The sequence below is a fragment of the Hippopotamus amphibius genome, chromosome 7 (genome assembly GCF_030028045.1).
Source record: "Hippopotamus amphibius kiboko isolate mHipAmp2 chromosome 7, mHipAmp2.hap2, whole genome shotgun sequence".
NCBI lineage: Eukaryota > Metazoa > Chordata > Mammalia > Artiodactyla > Hippopotamidae > Hippopotamus > Hippopotamus amphibius.
The window spans coordinates 57906086-57918339 of record NC_080192.1 but is presented as its reverse complement, the minus strand read 5'-3'; the positions used below and the strand labels follow the sequence as shown (position 1 = coordinate 57918339).

The 12254-nt window shown below is 45.8% G+C and overlaps 1 protein-coding gene and 1 pseudogene across 1 annotated transcript; one reads left to right on the top strand and one right to left on the bottom strand.

Annotated features, from left to right (window-relative positions):
- The first annotated feature begins 1764 nt into the window (after positions 1–1764).
- LOC130857618 (intelectin-1a-like) lies at positions 1765–8843 on the top strand. Its single transcript, XM_057743353.1, has 8 exons — positions 1765–1776; positions 2005–2068; positions 2617–2727; positions 3677–3928; positions 4243–4418; positions 4848–4968; positions 6180–6283; positions 8691–8843. The coding sequence occupies exons 1-8, from the start codon at positions 1765–1767 to the stop codon at positions 8841–8843; spliced, it is 993 nt and encodes a 330-aa protein (XP_057599336.1).
- A 2139-nt stretch (positions 8844–10982) lies between these two features.
- On the bottom strand, positions 10983–11574 carry LOC130857617 (voltage-dependent anion-selective channel protein 2-like; annotated as a pseudogene).
- Between the last annotated feature and the right edge of the window lie 680 nt (positions 11575–12254).

The following is a 12254-nucleotide window of genomic DNA, read 5'->3' as shown; positions in this document are numbered from 1 at the left end:
AACAATCTGCCCTTTGCACCCCCAAAATTCATGTCTTTTGCATGTGCAAAATACACTCCATCTCAATACCCTCACAAGTCTTAACCCATTCCAACATCAATTCCAAGCCCAAGGTCTCATTAAATTTCATCTGATCAGATATGGATGAGAAATGACACATACAGTTAACCACCACAGAACATATAAAGAAAAATATCACACATTGTTGTTATTTTTTACCAAACAGCAGAGATGCATGGGAGACAGGTCAGTCTTCTCTCCATCTCTCCCTTCCTCTCTCCTTCCCTGCAACACAAATTCACACAAGGGTAATGTAGAGAAGTGCATGGGTAAGAGTAAGTTATTAATAACTTTCCAGTTCTTGGGTTGGGGAGTGGTTTATAAGTGTATAATGCATTTGCTTTCTTCAGCACTGAATGTGATAATAGCTCCTACACCTTGGACAGCAAAGAGATGTGATGTTCCAGGTCTGGCAGTGAGAGGGAGGGAGCAGAGCCCTGAACATTAGCATCTGGTCCCAGAGAGTAGGCTCAGTACCAGAGGTGACAGGAATGATGAATTGTGGATTCAGTGATCAGCCAGAGCCCAGACACTGGACAGCATTGAAAGGAGGCAGCCTAGGCATGTGTGTGGAGTGGAAAAATATTGTTTGTAAGCAGGTATAGAACATCTCCTGGGGATTATGGGCTTCAGTGTGGACAGGAAATCATCTAGTAACAGGCAGGAATGAAAGCTAGTGATATTTTAGAGCCATGAATATCAGCTGAGTAGAACTCCTTGGCTGGTAGACCCTAGGAAAATACCAGTTTCATTAAAAAGATTTAGTGATATGAAGTTGAAGAATGCATGAGACTATCCCTATGAGGAAAATACTCTCCTATCTATGGGAAAGGCCTTCATGTATGTAACTGACCCTCAACTTGTTCAGAAAAAAAGTGTGTGTGTGTTTATGTATGCATACAGAGAGAGGGCATACCTGACAAAGCAAATGGCGTAAAATATGATCTATAGGTGAATCTGGGTAGAAGCTATATGTGTGTTTGTAATATTCTTATTTTTGCAATGCTCTGTAATTTTCAATTTATTTCTAATCCAAAAATAAATAAAAGAATGACATGACAGTGTGGCACATGTCATAATTAGAGGTTGGATAAAGTGCAGTAAGAGGACAAGTGAGAAATCCATCAGCTTTGTTGGGCTGGGGAGTTAGAGAAGGCTTCACAGAGAGTTTCAAGAGGGACTTGAAGGATGACATCTTGACAGAGACGTGTGAGGCACTGGAGCCTCTGACTGAGGCGGAAGCAGGACAGGCTGCATGGAAGAGCTGTAAGGTCCCGTCCACCCTGAGAGTCTGTTACAGAATGTAACACTGGATGTGCTCTGACCCAGCGGGTTCCCCCTCCTCAGTGGTGAGTGCCACCTGTGTGACCAGGAGCACTGCTCCCTGCCCCTCCAGCCAGTCACATATCCCTTCTCATTGCCAGTGTTCAAGGCCTGGGGACCTTCAAGGGCAGGATGCCTGAGGGAGGGACCTGCAGCCTTAAGTGGGCAGGGCTGGGCAGGGCCTGATTGGTTTGCTCTCCCCATAAAGGCTCAGAACTTCACCCACCTCAGGACTCTCTGCAGAGGCAGTAGCTCTGAGTCTCCATCTGGCAGGGAACTCTCAGCTCCTGGCTTCTGTGAGGAAGGAAGGAGCGATCTCTACGTGCTGTGAGGAAGCTGTTTCTGAGTCGGAGACAAGATCTGAGTGTGTGAGAAGCCAGGATGCCAGCTCAGGTCTGGTCTTGGTTTCAGCAATGGGGAGTTTTAGAGAAAGGAGCCTGTGGCCCCTTAAGGATTTGTGGGGTTGGATGGGATGGAGGCTACTGCAGGAGATTCCAGAATGCCCAGGAGCCCATCACTTTCCATTTGAGGTTTCTTTACTCAGAAATTTCAGGGAGCAAGGATGGGAGGGAGAGAAGGGATGGTCCAGCCAATGACCTTGTGCATCTCCTTGCCCCTTAGGGGCCAGGGGCCAGATTCTTCCTCCTGCTGTTCCTCTCTGTGGCCACCAGAGGGCCGAATGCAGGTAAGTCAGTCAGGAGCAGCAGTTTCTTCAGCTCACCCAGGTGTGCAGTGGAGCAGAGGGAGTAGAACTGGGCTGGATGCTGAAGTCCTGAGCCAGAGGGGGAGTTGTGGAGATGCAGAGAAGCCACACTTTGCAGCCGACTTGAGGTGTGGCCTGGGTGCGGATTGCTGGCCTCTCTGGGAGTTTGTTATGAAGCTTGGTGAGGGGGTGGGGTGCGATTCTGTGCTTCTGTGTGGCCTTGGGAATCCCAGAGGAAGCTGGATGGCCAGAGCTGTGCTCAGGGAACATCCTTCTCTAGTCCTCATCCTCACAGTTCCATTCCTCACAGTAGGCATTATGATAGTTTTCATTTTTAATTATTTGGGCAGAAGGATGCAAGTGTTAAGCGTGTACTAGATTGTGGGCCAGCTGTCTTAGCAGAGAGGATCCTGACCTCTGAGGCCTCACAGCCCAGTGATGAACTGGTGCAGTGGCTGGTACCTGCTAGCCAGGAAGGCTGGTGTGAGCAGCACTAGACTATTAATGAGAATTATCCTCGCATTCTCTAGCAGTGGCCCCATCTCCTAAGATGTTTTGGGAGCGCAAACCCTGTGCGCAGTTCCTGTCTTTCCTGCCCAGAAGCTGCAAGGAAATCAAAGAAAGTTATGGTGAAGCAAGTGGTGAGTTATAAACCAACTCAGCATCCTCTCATTTTAGTCACTTTTAAGCTAAACAGACCCCACCCATAGACAGCACGAGGAGTGTGCCCACCACTCCTGTCTGCTGTGACCTCCGTAGCCAAGGAGATTTACAGTGGGAATTTTGAGGCTTTTTGGTCCCACCTAGGCACAGCAGACATGATCTTCTGAACACAGAGAGAATGCAGTCCTCCTGTTGACTCTTAAGGAGGTGACCAGAGCAGTGATGAGTTTAAGATTTTTCCCCTTCTTTAAGCTAAAGAGTTAGCCAGGCACAGTTTCACATGTGCTGGCAGAAAATATGAAACTCCTGACTAAGAAACTTATTATTCCCACTCACAGCAGTAGCCAGAGCGTCAGCATTTTCCTATGCTGATTCCCTGAGTCCCAACCCAACAGGGTGATAGGAAGAGGGCCAGGAGACAGGTGCACAGGTGGCTTGTTTGCCAAGCAGGCTGACAAGTTGGGCTGGGCAGGAAACAGCAAGTCTTCTTCAGATCAGTTTCTTCTCTTTGGGGCTGGACACAAGAGAGGTGCCCTGTGCTTAGGAAATCTGAATCTCATATAATGGGCTGTGACCATGCCTGCTCTTTGCTCTGAGCTGCAGAGGCAACATCCTGATGTAGACTTGAGATGTGGTCAGGTGCTGATTTCTGGCCTCTCCTGGCCAGAAGGAGGCACAATCTATTGAGAGTTAATATCTGTCTTCTAAGGCTGTTTTCATTACAAAGTCTTTGAATAGGTAGCATGGAACAAAGGCTGTCGGTGTCCCTGTTCATAGAAGACCCATAGAGAATTGTCCTCTGAGAACAGGATACGTGTGGGAGCCTCCAGGATACATTTCTGACTTCCCAGGGTCTTTCTGGTTGTGGGGCCTGAGATGGACTCTGTGCTTTCAGACAGGGGGTCTCAGCGCTGGTTCCCTCTGCAGATGGCCTGTATTACCTCCACACTGAGAATGGCATCATGTACCAGACCTTCTGTGACATCACCTCTGGGGATGGCAGCTGGACCCTGGTGGCCAGTTTGCACGAGAACCACATGCATGGGAAATGCACGGTGGGCGATCGATGGTCCAGTCAACAGGGCAGCAGGGCAGACTACCTAGAGGGGGATGGCAACCGTGCCAATTACAACACCTTTGGGTCTGCAGAGGCAGCTACCAATGATGACTACAAGGTTGGTAGCACTGACCACCCAGCTGGGAAAGTGTGGTTAGCTGAGTGTGGGCGGAAGAGAACCTGTGGAAGTGAGGGTGGGAGATGGGGATGTGGAGGTAGGGCTGGAGAAGGAGAAGGAGAGAAGTCCATGTCTTGAATCAGAACTTCCTCCCACCAAGGCTGTTTGGGTGGCGGAGCCTCATCATCTGCTGGAGGTGGCGAGTGTATGAGCACTTCTGCTACCACCTGTGCCCTGGCACCCAGAGCTCTCAGTTCAAAGGAGGGCTGTGTGTGTGGTTCTTTGGCTGGTGGGACCTCCTGGACTGGGCAGGCTGAGTGTGTGTTGCTCTGCACAACCCTGGCTACTATGACATCCAGGCCCAGGACCTGGGCATCTGGCATGTGCCCAACAAGTGCCTCCTGCATTGCTGGAGGGACAGCTCCATGCTGAGGTACTGCACCAATACTGGCTTCTTCCAAGACCTGGGACACAATCTGTTTGGACTCTGCCAGGTATATGGGGCTGCTGGCTGGGGGCGGGGGCACTTCCTTTAGTGAACTGAGAGCCAAGTGTTTGGGGTGAGGAGGAAGTCTGCTCTGGGTCCCGTAGCAACAGCAGGTGCTTGTGCTTGGCTGTTTCTTCCACCTCTGGATCAGGTGAAGTCATGTGTTACCTCTCTCGGGAATTCTGAACCGAGCATGGGAAGAGGCCTATGGGGGAGAAGGGTGGGGGTAGAGAGGAAGAAGGACAAGGGGCTTGAGGCTAGTTAGGGACATAGTTACTCCTTCGTTATGTGTGCGGGGCAGAATGGGGGGAGGAAGGAGTCACTGATATTCAGGCCGAGTTCTGCATATTGACACCCAAGGGCTCTAAGTCTGCTTCTTCCCAATGGGGCAGCTTCTCTACTGTCCTCACACGAGGTCTATTTTGGGTCCCTACAGAGATACTCCATGAAGTACAGATCAGCGCATTGTCAGACTGACAACGGCCCAGCCATTCCTGTGGTCTACTACTTTGGTGACACTGAGAAAACTGCATCTTATTACTCACCAATTGGTCAGAGTGAGTGTCTGCTTCCAAACCCCATAATCAATCCATCCCTGCACTATTGGGGAAAGTGTAAATAATAATAATTAAATATTGCTAGCATTTATTGAACACTTACAATGTGCCAAAGTGTTTTCTAGGAATGTGACATGGTTTTGTGTCATTTAATCACCATGAAAAAACTATAAATTTAGATTTACTATCCTGTCCATTTTATAAGCAATAAATCCAGGCTTCCTAACCAATGACACTGTATGTCTCTTATAATAGTAAAGAAAAGATTAGGCTAATCTTCACAGGTGAGAACAACTTGCAACGTGGCAAGAAAAATGTATTTCTGTTATGATGGATAGCTATTGTTTTAAAAAAGATATTTTTTCAGCATAATAAAGCCACAGAACATGTCTTTGGTGTGAAAAATAAGACCCATCACTTTTTTATATTTATTATTTCAATAAGAGCAGATAATGGGGGACTTCCCTGGTGGCTCAGTGGTTAGGAATCTGCCTGCCAATGCAGGAGACAAGGGTTTGAGTCCTGGTCTGGGGCTATCCCACATGCCATGGAGCAACTAAGTCTGTGCACCACAAGTACTGAGCCTGTGTTCCACAACTACTGAATCCCACGCACCTAGAGCCCATGCTCTGCCACAAGAGAAGCCATGACAGTGAGAAGACCATGCACTGCAATGAAGAGTAGCCCCTGTTTGCCGCATCTAGGGAAAACACACATGCAGCAATGAAGACCCAATGCAGCCAAAAATTAAATAAATGAATAAAATAAATTAATTAATTTAAAAAAGAGCAGATAGTGGTAAGTAGGGGAAAAAAAGTCACGGTAATTGTATGAGAAGTGTGCCAACAGAAACAGATGGCCATATCTGATCATTGCTTATTCCTGCTGGACCTTGGGAGGTCTTCTGCTGATCTCTTAGATGTGGGTAATGTCTCCTATGAGCCTTAGGCAGACAAGGGACCTCTTGTGAGCCCCAGGCTTGGTCCTCTTGCCCCAGATGGAGGGAGGTTCTCTCCCAGCCAAGTTCAGGATCTGGATGAGCAGCTGCTGTCCTGAGGTGCTGGGCTCCATCCCCACAGCTTGGAGTGCTGGGCTGTAACCTGAGCTGTTGGTTTAGGGAATCTCTGGGCTGGTGAAAGGGAAGCTGGAGGGAAGCTGTTTCCAGCTCCTCCTTTGAATCCTTGGCCCTTTCTCTGCCTCTTCTTTCCCAGGGGAATTTGTTGCAGGCTTTGTCCAGTTCAGGGTGTTTAATAATGAGAGAGCAGCCAATGCCCTGTGTGCTGGAATGAGAGTAACTGGCTGCAACACTGAGCACGTGAGTTTTGGGAAGATGGGTGACCTGTGCGCGCACGTACGTGTGTGTGTGTGTATGTGTGTGTTTGGGTGCACGCACTAACCCTATGGGGTATGTTGCATTTCACTCCTTTTCTGGTATGTTGTGGACATAATTTTTAAATTGTTACTATTATTTTTTAATTGAGATTCAATTAACATATAACATGATATTCATTTTAGGTCTGTAACATAATGATTCTATATTTTTATATATTGTGAAATAATCACCATAATAAGTCTAGTCAACACCCATCACCACACATGCTCAGAAATTATTTTTTATTGTGATGAGAACTTTTAATATCTATTCTCTTAGTAACTTTTCAGTGTACACTAGAGTATTACTCAGTATAGTCACCATGCTGTACATTATATATGCAGGACTTATTTTATAACTGAAAGATTGTACCTTTTCACCACTGAACATAATTTCCTACATTGAAGTCCAATTTATCTATATCCTCATGTATGATTAGTACTTTTATGTTATGTCTAAAAAGTGTTTCCATATGTTGAGATCATGTAGATATTCTCCAATGTTTCTATTAAGTTGTAGAAGTTTTATGTTTCTGTTGTTTTTCCAGTCTTGTAGGAGACAGCACCATGGGTGTGGTGACTGAAGACTGCCTTTGAGGGAAATTTTGTGGCTGGAGGAGCAGGAGTGAGATGAAGTCAGAGCTCTAAGAACAAGGGCATTCACTTAGGGCCATTTCCTTCCACACCTGTCAGTCTGAGAAGTGTGACCCTAAAGTCAAAGACATCTTCACTTTCCCATTCAGTTATCAGTTTGTCCATTTGTCAGTCAAGATGCAGCATCTGTGTCCTTGTGGAAGGGCCCCTAGTTTGTGATTTGGAAGACAATGCAGATATGGGCTCTGGGAGTGAGGTGGGGTGTGTCCCCCCCCCACTGGCTTCCATGTAGCCTTACACTGTTCATTAGTGCCTGTTTGCAGTGCAAAAATTGATTCCTTAAAAACAGGTGATAGGGCACCTACAAAGTTCTAGGTATTAGAGATGCCAATCTGACAGAGTCATCTTAAGGGACCCAGATGAAGTGGGAAAGAGATAAATATGCATGATTACAATCTCATAAACAAGGGGCCCTGGGAACACAATAGAGGAGATTCTCCCTCTACTAATGGCACAGAGTTGATTATGCAGGAAGGTGACATTTGTGCTGAATCTCAAAGATGTATGTAGAGTTCAACAGGTAGCAAGGGGCAGAATATTGCCTTTCTAGCATGAATGACTAACATGTTCAAGATCATTGGTGTTTGAGAGACCATGGTTTCTTGAGGGGGCAGTGAGCTGCTGTGTAATTTTGGAGCATTGTGTGCATGTCGGGTAGAAGCAGGACCCAATGCTGAAATTATCTATAGAAAGCAGGGCAAGTAGGGACTTTTCATTCTATCCAGGAGGTAGAGTTCATGTTGTAGACAATGGGACTCATCAGAGGATTTTGAGCAGAGGAGTGACCTGATCAGCTTTGTTTTTGGTAAGATGATTCATAGCTGGGTGGAGGATATGGATTCCAGAGCAGGGAAATTAGGAGCAGGGAGGTCACGAGACAGGTGTAAAGGTGTAGATGTGAAATAATAAGGACCTGAGCCAGGGTGTTCTTGATACAGTTGAATGAACAAGGATGGATACATAGATGAAGGAATCTACAGTTCTTGATGGCCAAATGAATATGGCATGTGAAGGAGACTGAACGGGCTTCAGGTTTTTGTTTTGGGTGCCTGGGTGTTATCACTTAAGATGGTGACAAGATGAGGAATAGATTCAGGGGCAGCAAAAGAGAGAATTAGTTTGGTTTTGCTCAAGTATATACTTTTTCTTTTATTTATTTATTTATTTATTTATTTTTGAGGTACACCAAGTTCAATCATCTGTTTTTATACACATATCCCCGTATCCCTCCCTCCCTCGACTTCCCCCCACCCCAAGTATAGTTTTATATCTAGAGATATCTAGGTGGAGACATCCATGTGGAAGTTGGATATGGGGTTTCAAGCTCAGAAAGTGTGTGGCTGGCCTTTGAGTTTTAGGCTTGTACTGATAATATATGATTATACTGGTATTAGCTGATGTCTTGGGAGAAGATGAGCCACCATTGGGGTAGTGAGGTGTGGAGAGAGCCATGGCGAATAGCACTTGGGGGACCGATTGAGGAAAAGAGGTGGGCTGAACGGGCCTGAGAATTAATGTTAAGGAAGTAGAAAGGGTTTCAGGAAACTGCATGGTTTCAGAGCCCACTGGAGGAGAGGGTTTTATGGGAGGGACAAAGCCAAGCAGGAGGAGGCCCAAAGATTCCAGTGGATTCGACCATTGAGATCTCACTGGTGTCCACAGCTAATCCCTCATGTGTCTCTTCTCCCTGCCCCCAGCACTGCATTGGGGGAGGAGGCTTCTTCCCAGTGGCCAGTCCCTTGCAGTGTAGGGACTTCTCTGCCTTTGACTGGAATGGGTATGGAGCTCACAGTGGTTACAGCTGGAGCCAGGAGATAACTGATGCAGCCGTGCTCTTGTTCTACCACTGAGAGCCCTGTGATGTGAGGCATAGAACCCAACTCCTAAGCTCTGATACTCAGTGATGGAAACATGGAACCCTAACAAGGAGGATAGGTGAATAAATTACATCACATTGTGCACTTTCTGGTTCTAAGTTTCTTTGTGTTCTTTTTACAAATTGATTGAGACCTGGAGGGATTTTTTTTTTTTTTTTGGAGGGATGTTTTAAAATAATGCTTCCTATTCTGGTGATTTCCACTTTAGACATTCTGAGTTTGGAGCTTCAAGTCTCAGATATCCCAGAACACAAGCTTGCCCCTCTGTCTAGGGAAAGCCTGAGTGATATTGAGGAGCAGGGGAAAATCATTCTCCTTAATTTTCCTACAATACTGTTTTTGGTCAATGAAGTAAAGCCCTCAACATAAACATCACAAAGAGGAAAAGATGACTATTATTTAAATTCAGTAGGAAAAAAAGAAATTGAGGTCACAACTGCCCATTCCCCCTATTCCTCCAGCTCAAACAGTGGGGATAGTGTCCCTAAAATAATTCTAGTACCAATTCCAATGTGTGTGTGTTGGGGAGGGTTCTCACTGCACCAAGAAATTCACTGACAGCTAGCTGGGGATCCTACAACTTAAGTCAATGTGGATCCAATCTACCAGGAGACAGCATCAGATCCCCATGTGAAGGGCTCAGTCCTACAAGTCTGTGCCTTGAATCCACCACTTTGGACACCAGTTACAACTCCAGATTGTCACTTGGGATTCTGACTGACTAGCTATAGATTGGGGGTTCCAATGAATCCTTCCTTGGGTTCAATTAACTTGTTAGAGTGGCTCACAGAACTCAATGAAGCATTTTAGCTACTAGGTGATTGGTTTATAAGAGAAGGAGATAACTGAGGAGCAGCTGGATGGAAGAGATGCCTGGGGCCAGTATGCGTGAAGGGTGCAGAGTGTCCTTGCCCTCTAAGCATAGTATTTTCCCCCAGTGTCCACATAATCACCAGCCCAGAAGGTCTCCTAACCCTATCCTTTTGGGCTTTTATAGAGTGTCCATTACACAGGCATGATTGATTAAATCATTGGCCAGGACAATTGATTCAAACTTCCACCCTCTTTTATCCAGGAGGGTCAGGGTGGGTGGGACTGAATGTTTCAGCCCACTCACCCCAAGGCTGTTCTAACTTCATCAACATAACCGAAAACACCCCCACTTTTCTCTGATCCCTTAGGAAGTTTTAAGAGTTTTAGGAGCTCTTTGCCAGATACACAATGAAGGTCAAATTTATACCTCATATTGCAATTCACAACATCACACTCCCCAAGGATGGATGTGGCTGGAAACATCTGGGTTCCCATTTTCAGTTGCTTATTCAAAAGGGAGCCAAAAGTCCAATGAGGCCTCAGTGTTTCACCTGTGGAAACAGGAAGCTGAGGACAGCATTCCTAGCCTGTGAGAAGATCAGTCTTTCTTTACTTTTGCCCCAAATGTAAATCTGATCATAACATTCCCCACCTCCCATCACCATGCATTTCTTTCTTGCTCCTGTGGATTATGGCAGTGATTCTCAAATGGGGTGGGAGGTGGGTGATATCTCTTCTCAGGTATGGCTGCCAGATTTAGCAAATAAAAACACAGGAGACACAATTACATTTTAACTTCGCATAAACAATTAATAATGATTTAATTCTAAATACTTCTCCTGCAATATTTACCTGGTGCCTTAATCCAGGCAACATTTGAGAACATCTGGAAATGTGACAGGGAGGTTATGTGGGGGTGGCAGGAGTACTAACGGGAGAGAGGCCAGGGGTGCTGTGAAACACCTTCCATTGCACAGGACCCCTTTACTGAACGGAGAGTGATGGGATCTGAAATGTCAGTAGTGCTGTGGTTGAGCAACCCTTGATAGAGGATTTTGTCTTTACTTTTTTTTATGATTTTCATAAAGGTCAGTTTCATTAATGGTGGTTAGTACATTTAACAGTTAAGTAGATTTAAATAATGCAAGGTGACTACGTGACTGCAGAACTGATAACTAGACAGATAACCAATTTAACTAGAAGCGAGGTAATGTGAAACTCTCTACACATTTAAAACATAATTCTTGTATAGACCATCCTTAGTTTTGATCACTGGAGTCAGGGGAGGGGGAGTGAAGCCTACAGGTCACAGCAGAATTGTATTAAGGCCAAATCTTCCCATATCTCTTCCCTGAGGTTTCTACAGCTGGATTCACCCCCCCACCCCAGAAAAAGCCCAAGTTCATGGCCTGTAGCACTAACACTCTTCCTGTTTACCAGAACAGACAGCGTCAGCTTCACACCAGGCACAGAGGCTCAGTGTAGCCCATTCCAGCTGAAATAGAGTTGTTGACTTTTGCAGAAAAAGAAGCAGTGGGATTCAGCTGATATTTTGCTGCAAGGCCCAAATGAGTGCAGCTGGTTCCTAATATCCAACCAAGAATCACTCAAGTGTCAAGACCTTCACATCCTTTCTGATAAATTGATCCTTCAAATCATGTCCCAAGGATCATGGATATCACTGATATTAATATGTAGCTGGGAGTCGCCAGTCCTGTAATGCACTGGAAGTTATTCCTTGTCAGCTTTGATTCAGCACTGTCCCAGGTCATGGGCTGGTCCCCAGCAAGCCAGCCCTCACAGTCAAGACAGCTGAACCTTGGATTGCAGGTCCATCAAAATCAGAGTCAATGTCACAATCAAGGTTTATACCCTACCTCTAGTAAGAAGATTTGAGTCAGGTATGATGTGACAGTTGGGCATTAAGAAACATGAGGTGACAATCACATGAGCATTGTGACAGTTGTGATGTGACAATCATAAGCAGCTTGTGACAGATGTGTGGCAACAATCACATGCCAGTTGTTACCATGTGAGGTGACACACAAGTGGGGTGTGCCGGATGTGATAGGACACTATCATGTGGGATGACAGATATGATGTGACACTCCATAAAGCATATGTCAAATGTGAGGTGACAATCACACTCTGAGTGTGACAAATGTCAGATGACACGGCCACATTTGTTGAGACAGAAATGATGTGACAGTCATGAGCATGAAGTAACAAATATGATGTGACACTCTGTAAAGCATGTGACAAATGTGAGCTGACAATCACACTCTCGATGTGACAGATGTCAGGTGACACTGACATGTGTGTGAGACAAATATGATGTGACAGTCACAGACATGATGTGACAGATATTATGTGACACTTGCATATTATGACACAGATGAGGTGACAATCACATGGGCATGGTGACAGTTTTGATGTGACACACATAAGTGGTGTGTGACAGGTGTGTGGTGACAACCACATGCTAGTTGTGAGCATGTGAGGTGACACATAAGTGAGTTGTGCCTGATGTGCTATGACACACTCATGTGATGTGACACATATGATGTGACA

What these genes read in the sequence shown, in the direction of transcription:
- LOC130857618 (XM_057743353.1), top strand. An exon ending in AAGTTATGGTGAAGCAAGTG is followed by an intron (nt 2,728 to 3,676) that starts GTGAGTTATAAA and finishes TTCCCTCTGCAG; the next exon opens with ATGGCCTGTATTACCTCCAC. An exon ending in TTACTCACCAATTGGTCAGA is followed by an intron (nt 4,969 to 6,179) that starts GTGAGTGTCTGC and finishes CTTCTTTCCCAG; the next exon opens with GGGAATTTGTTGCAGGCTTT.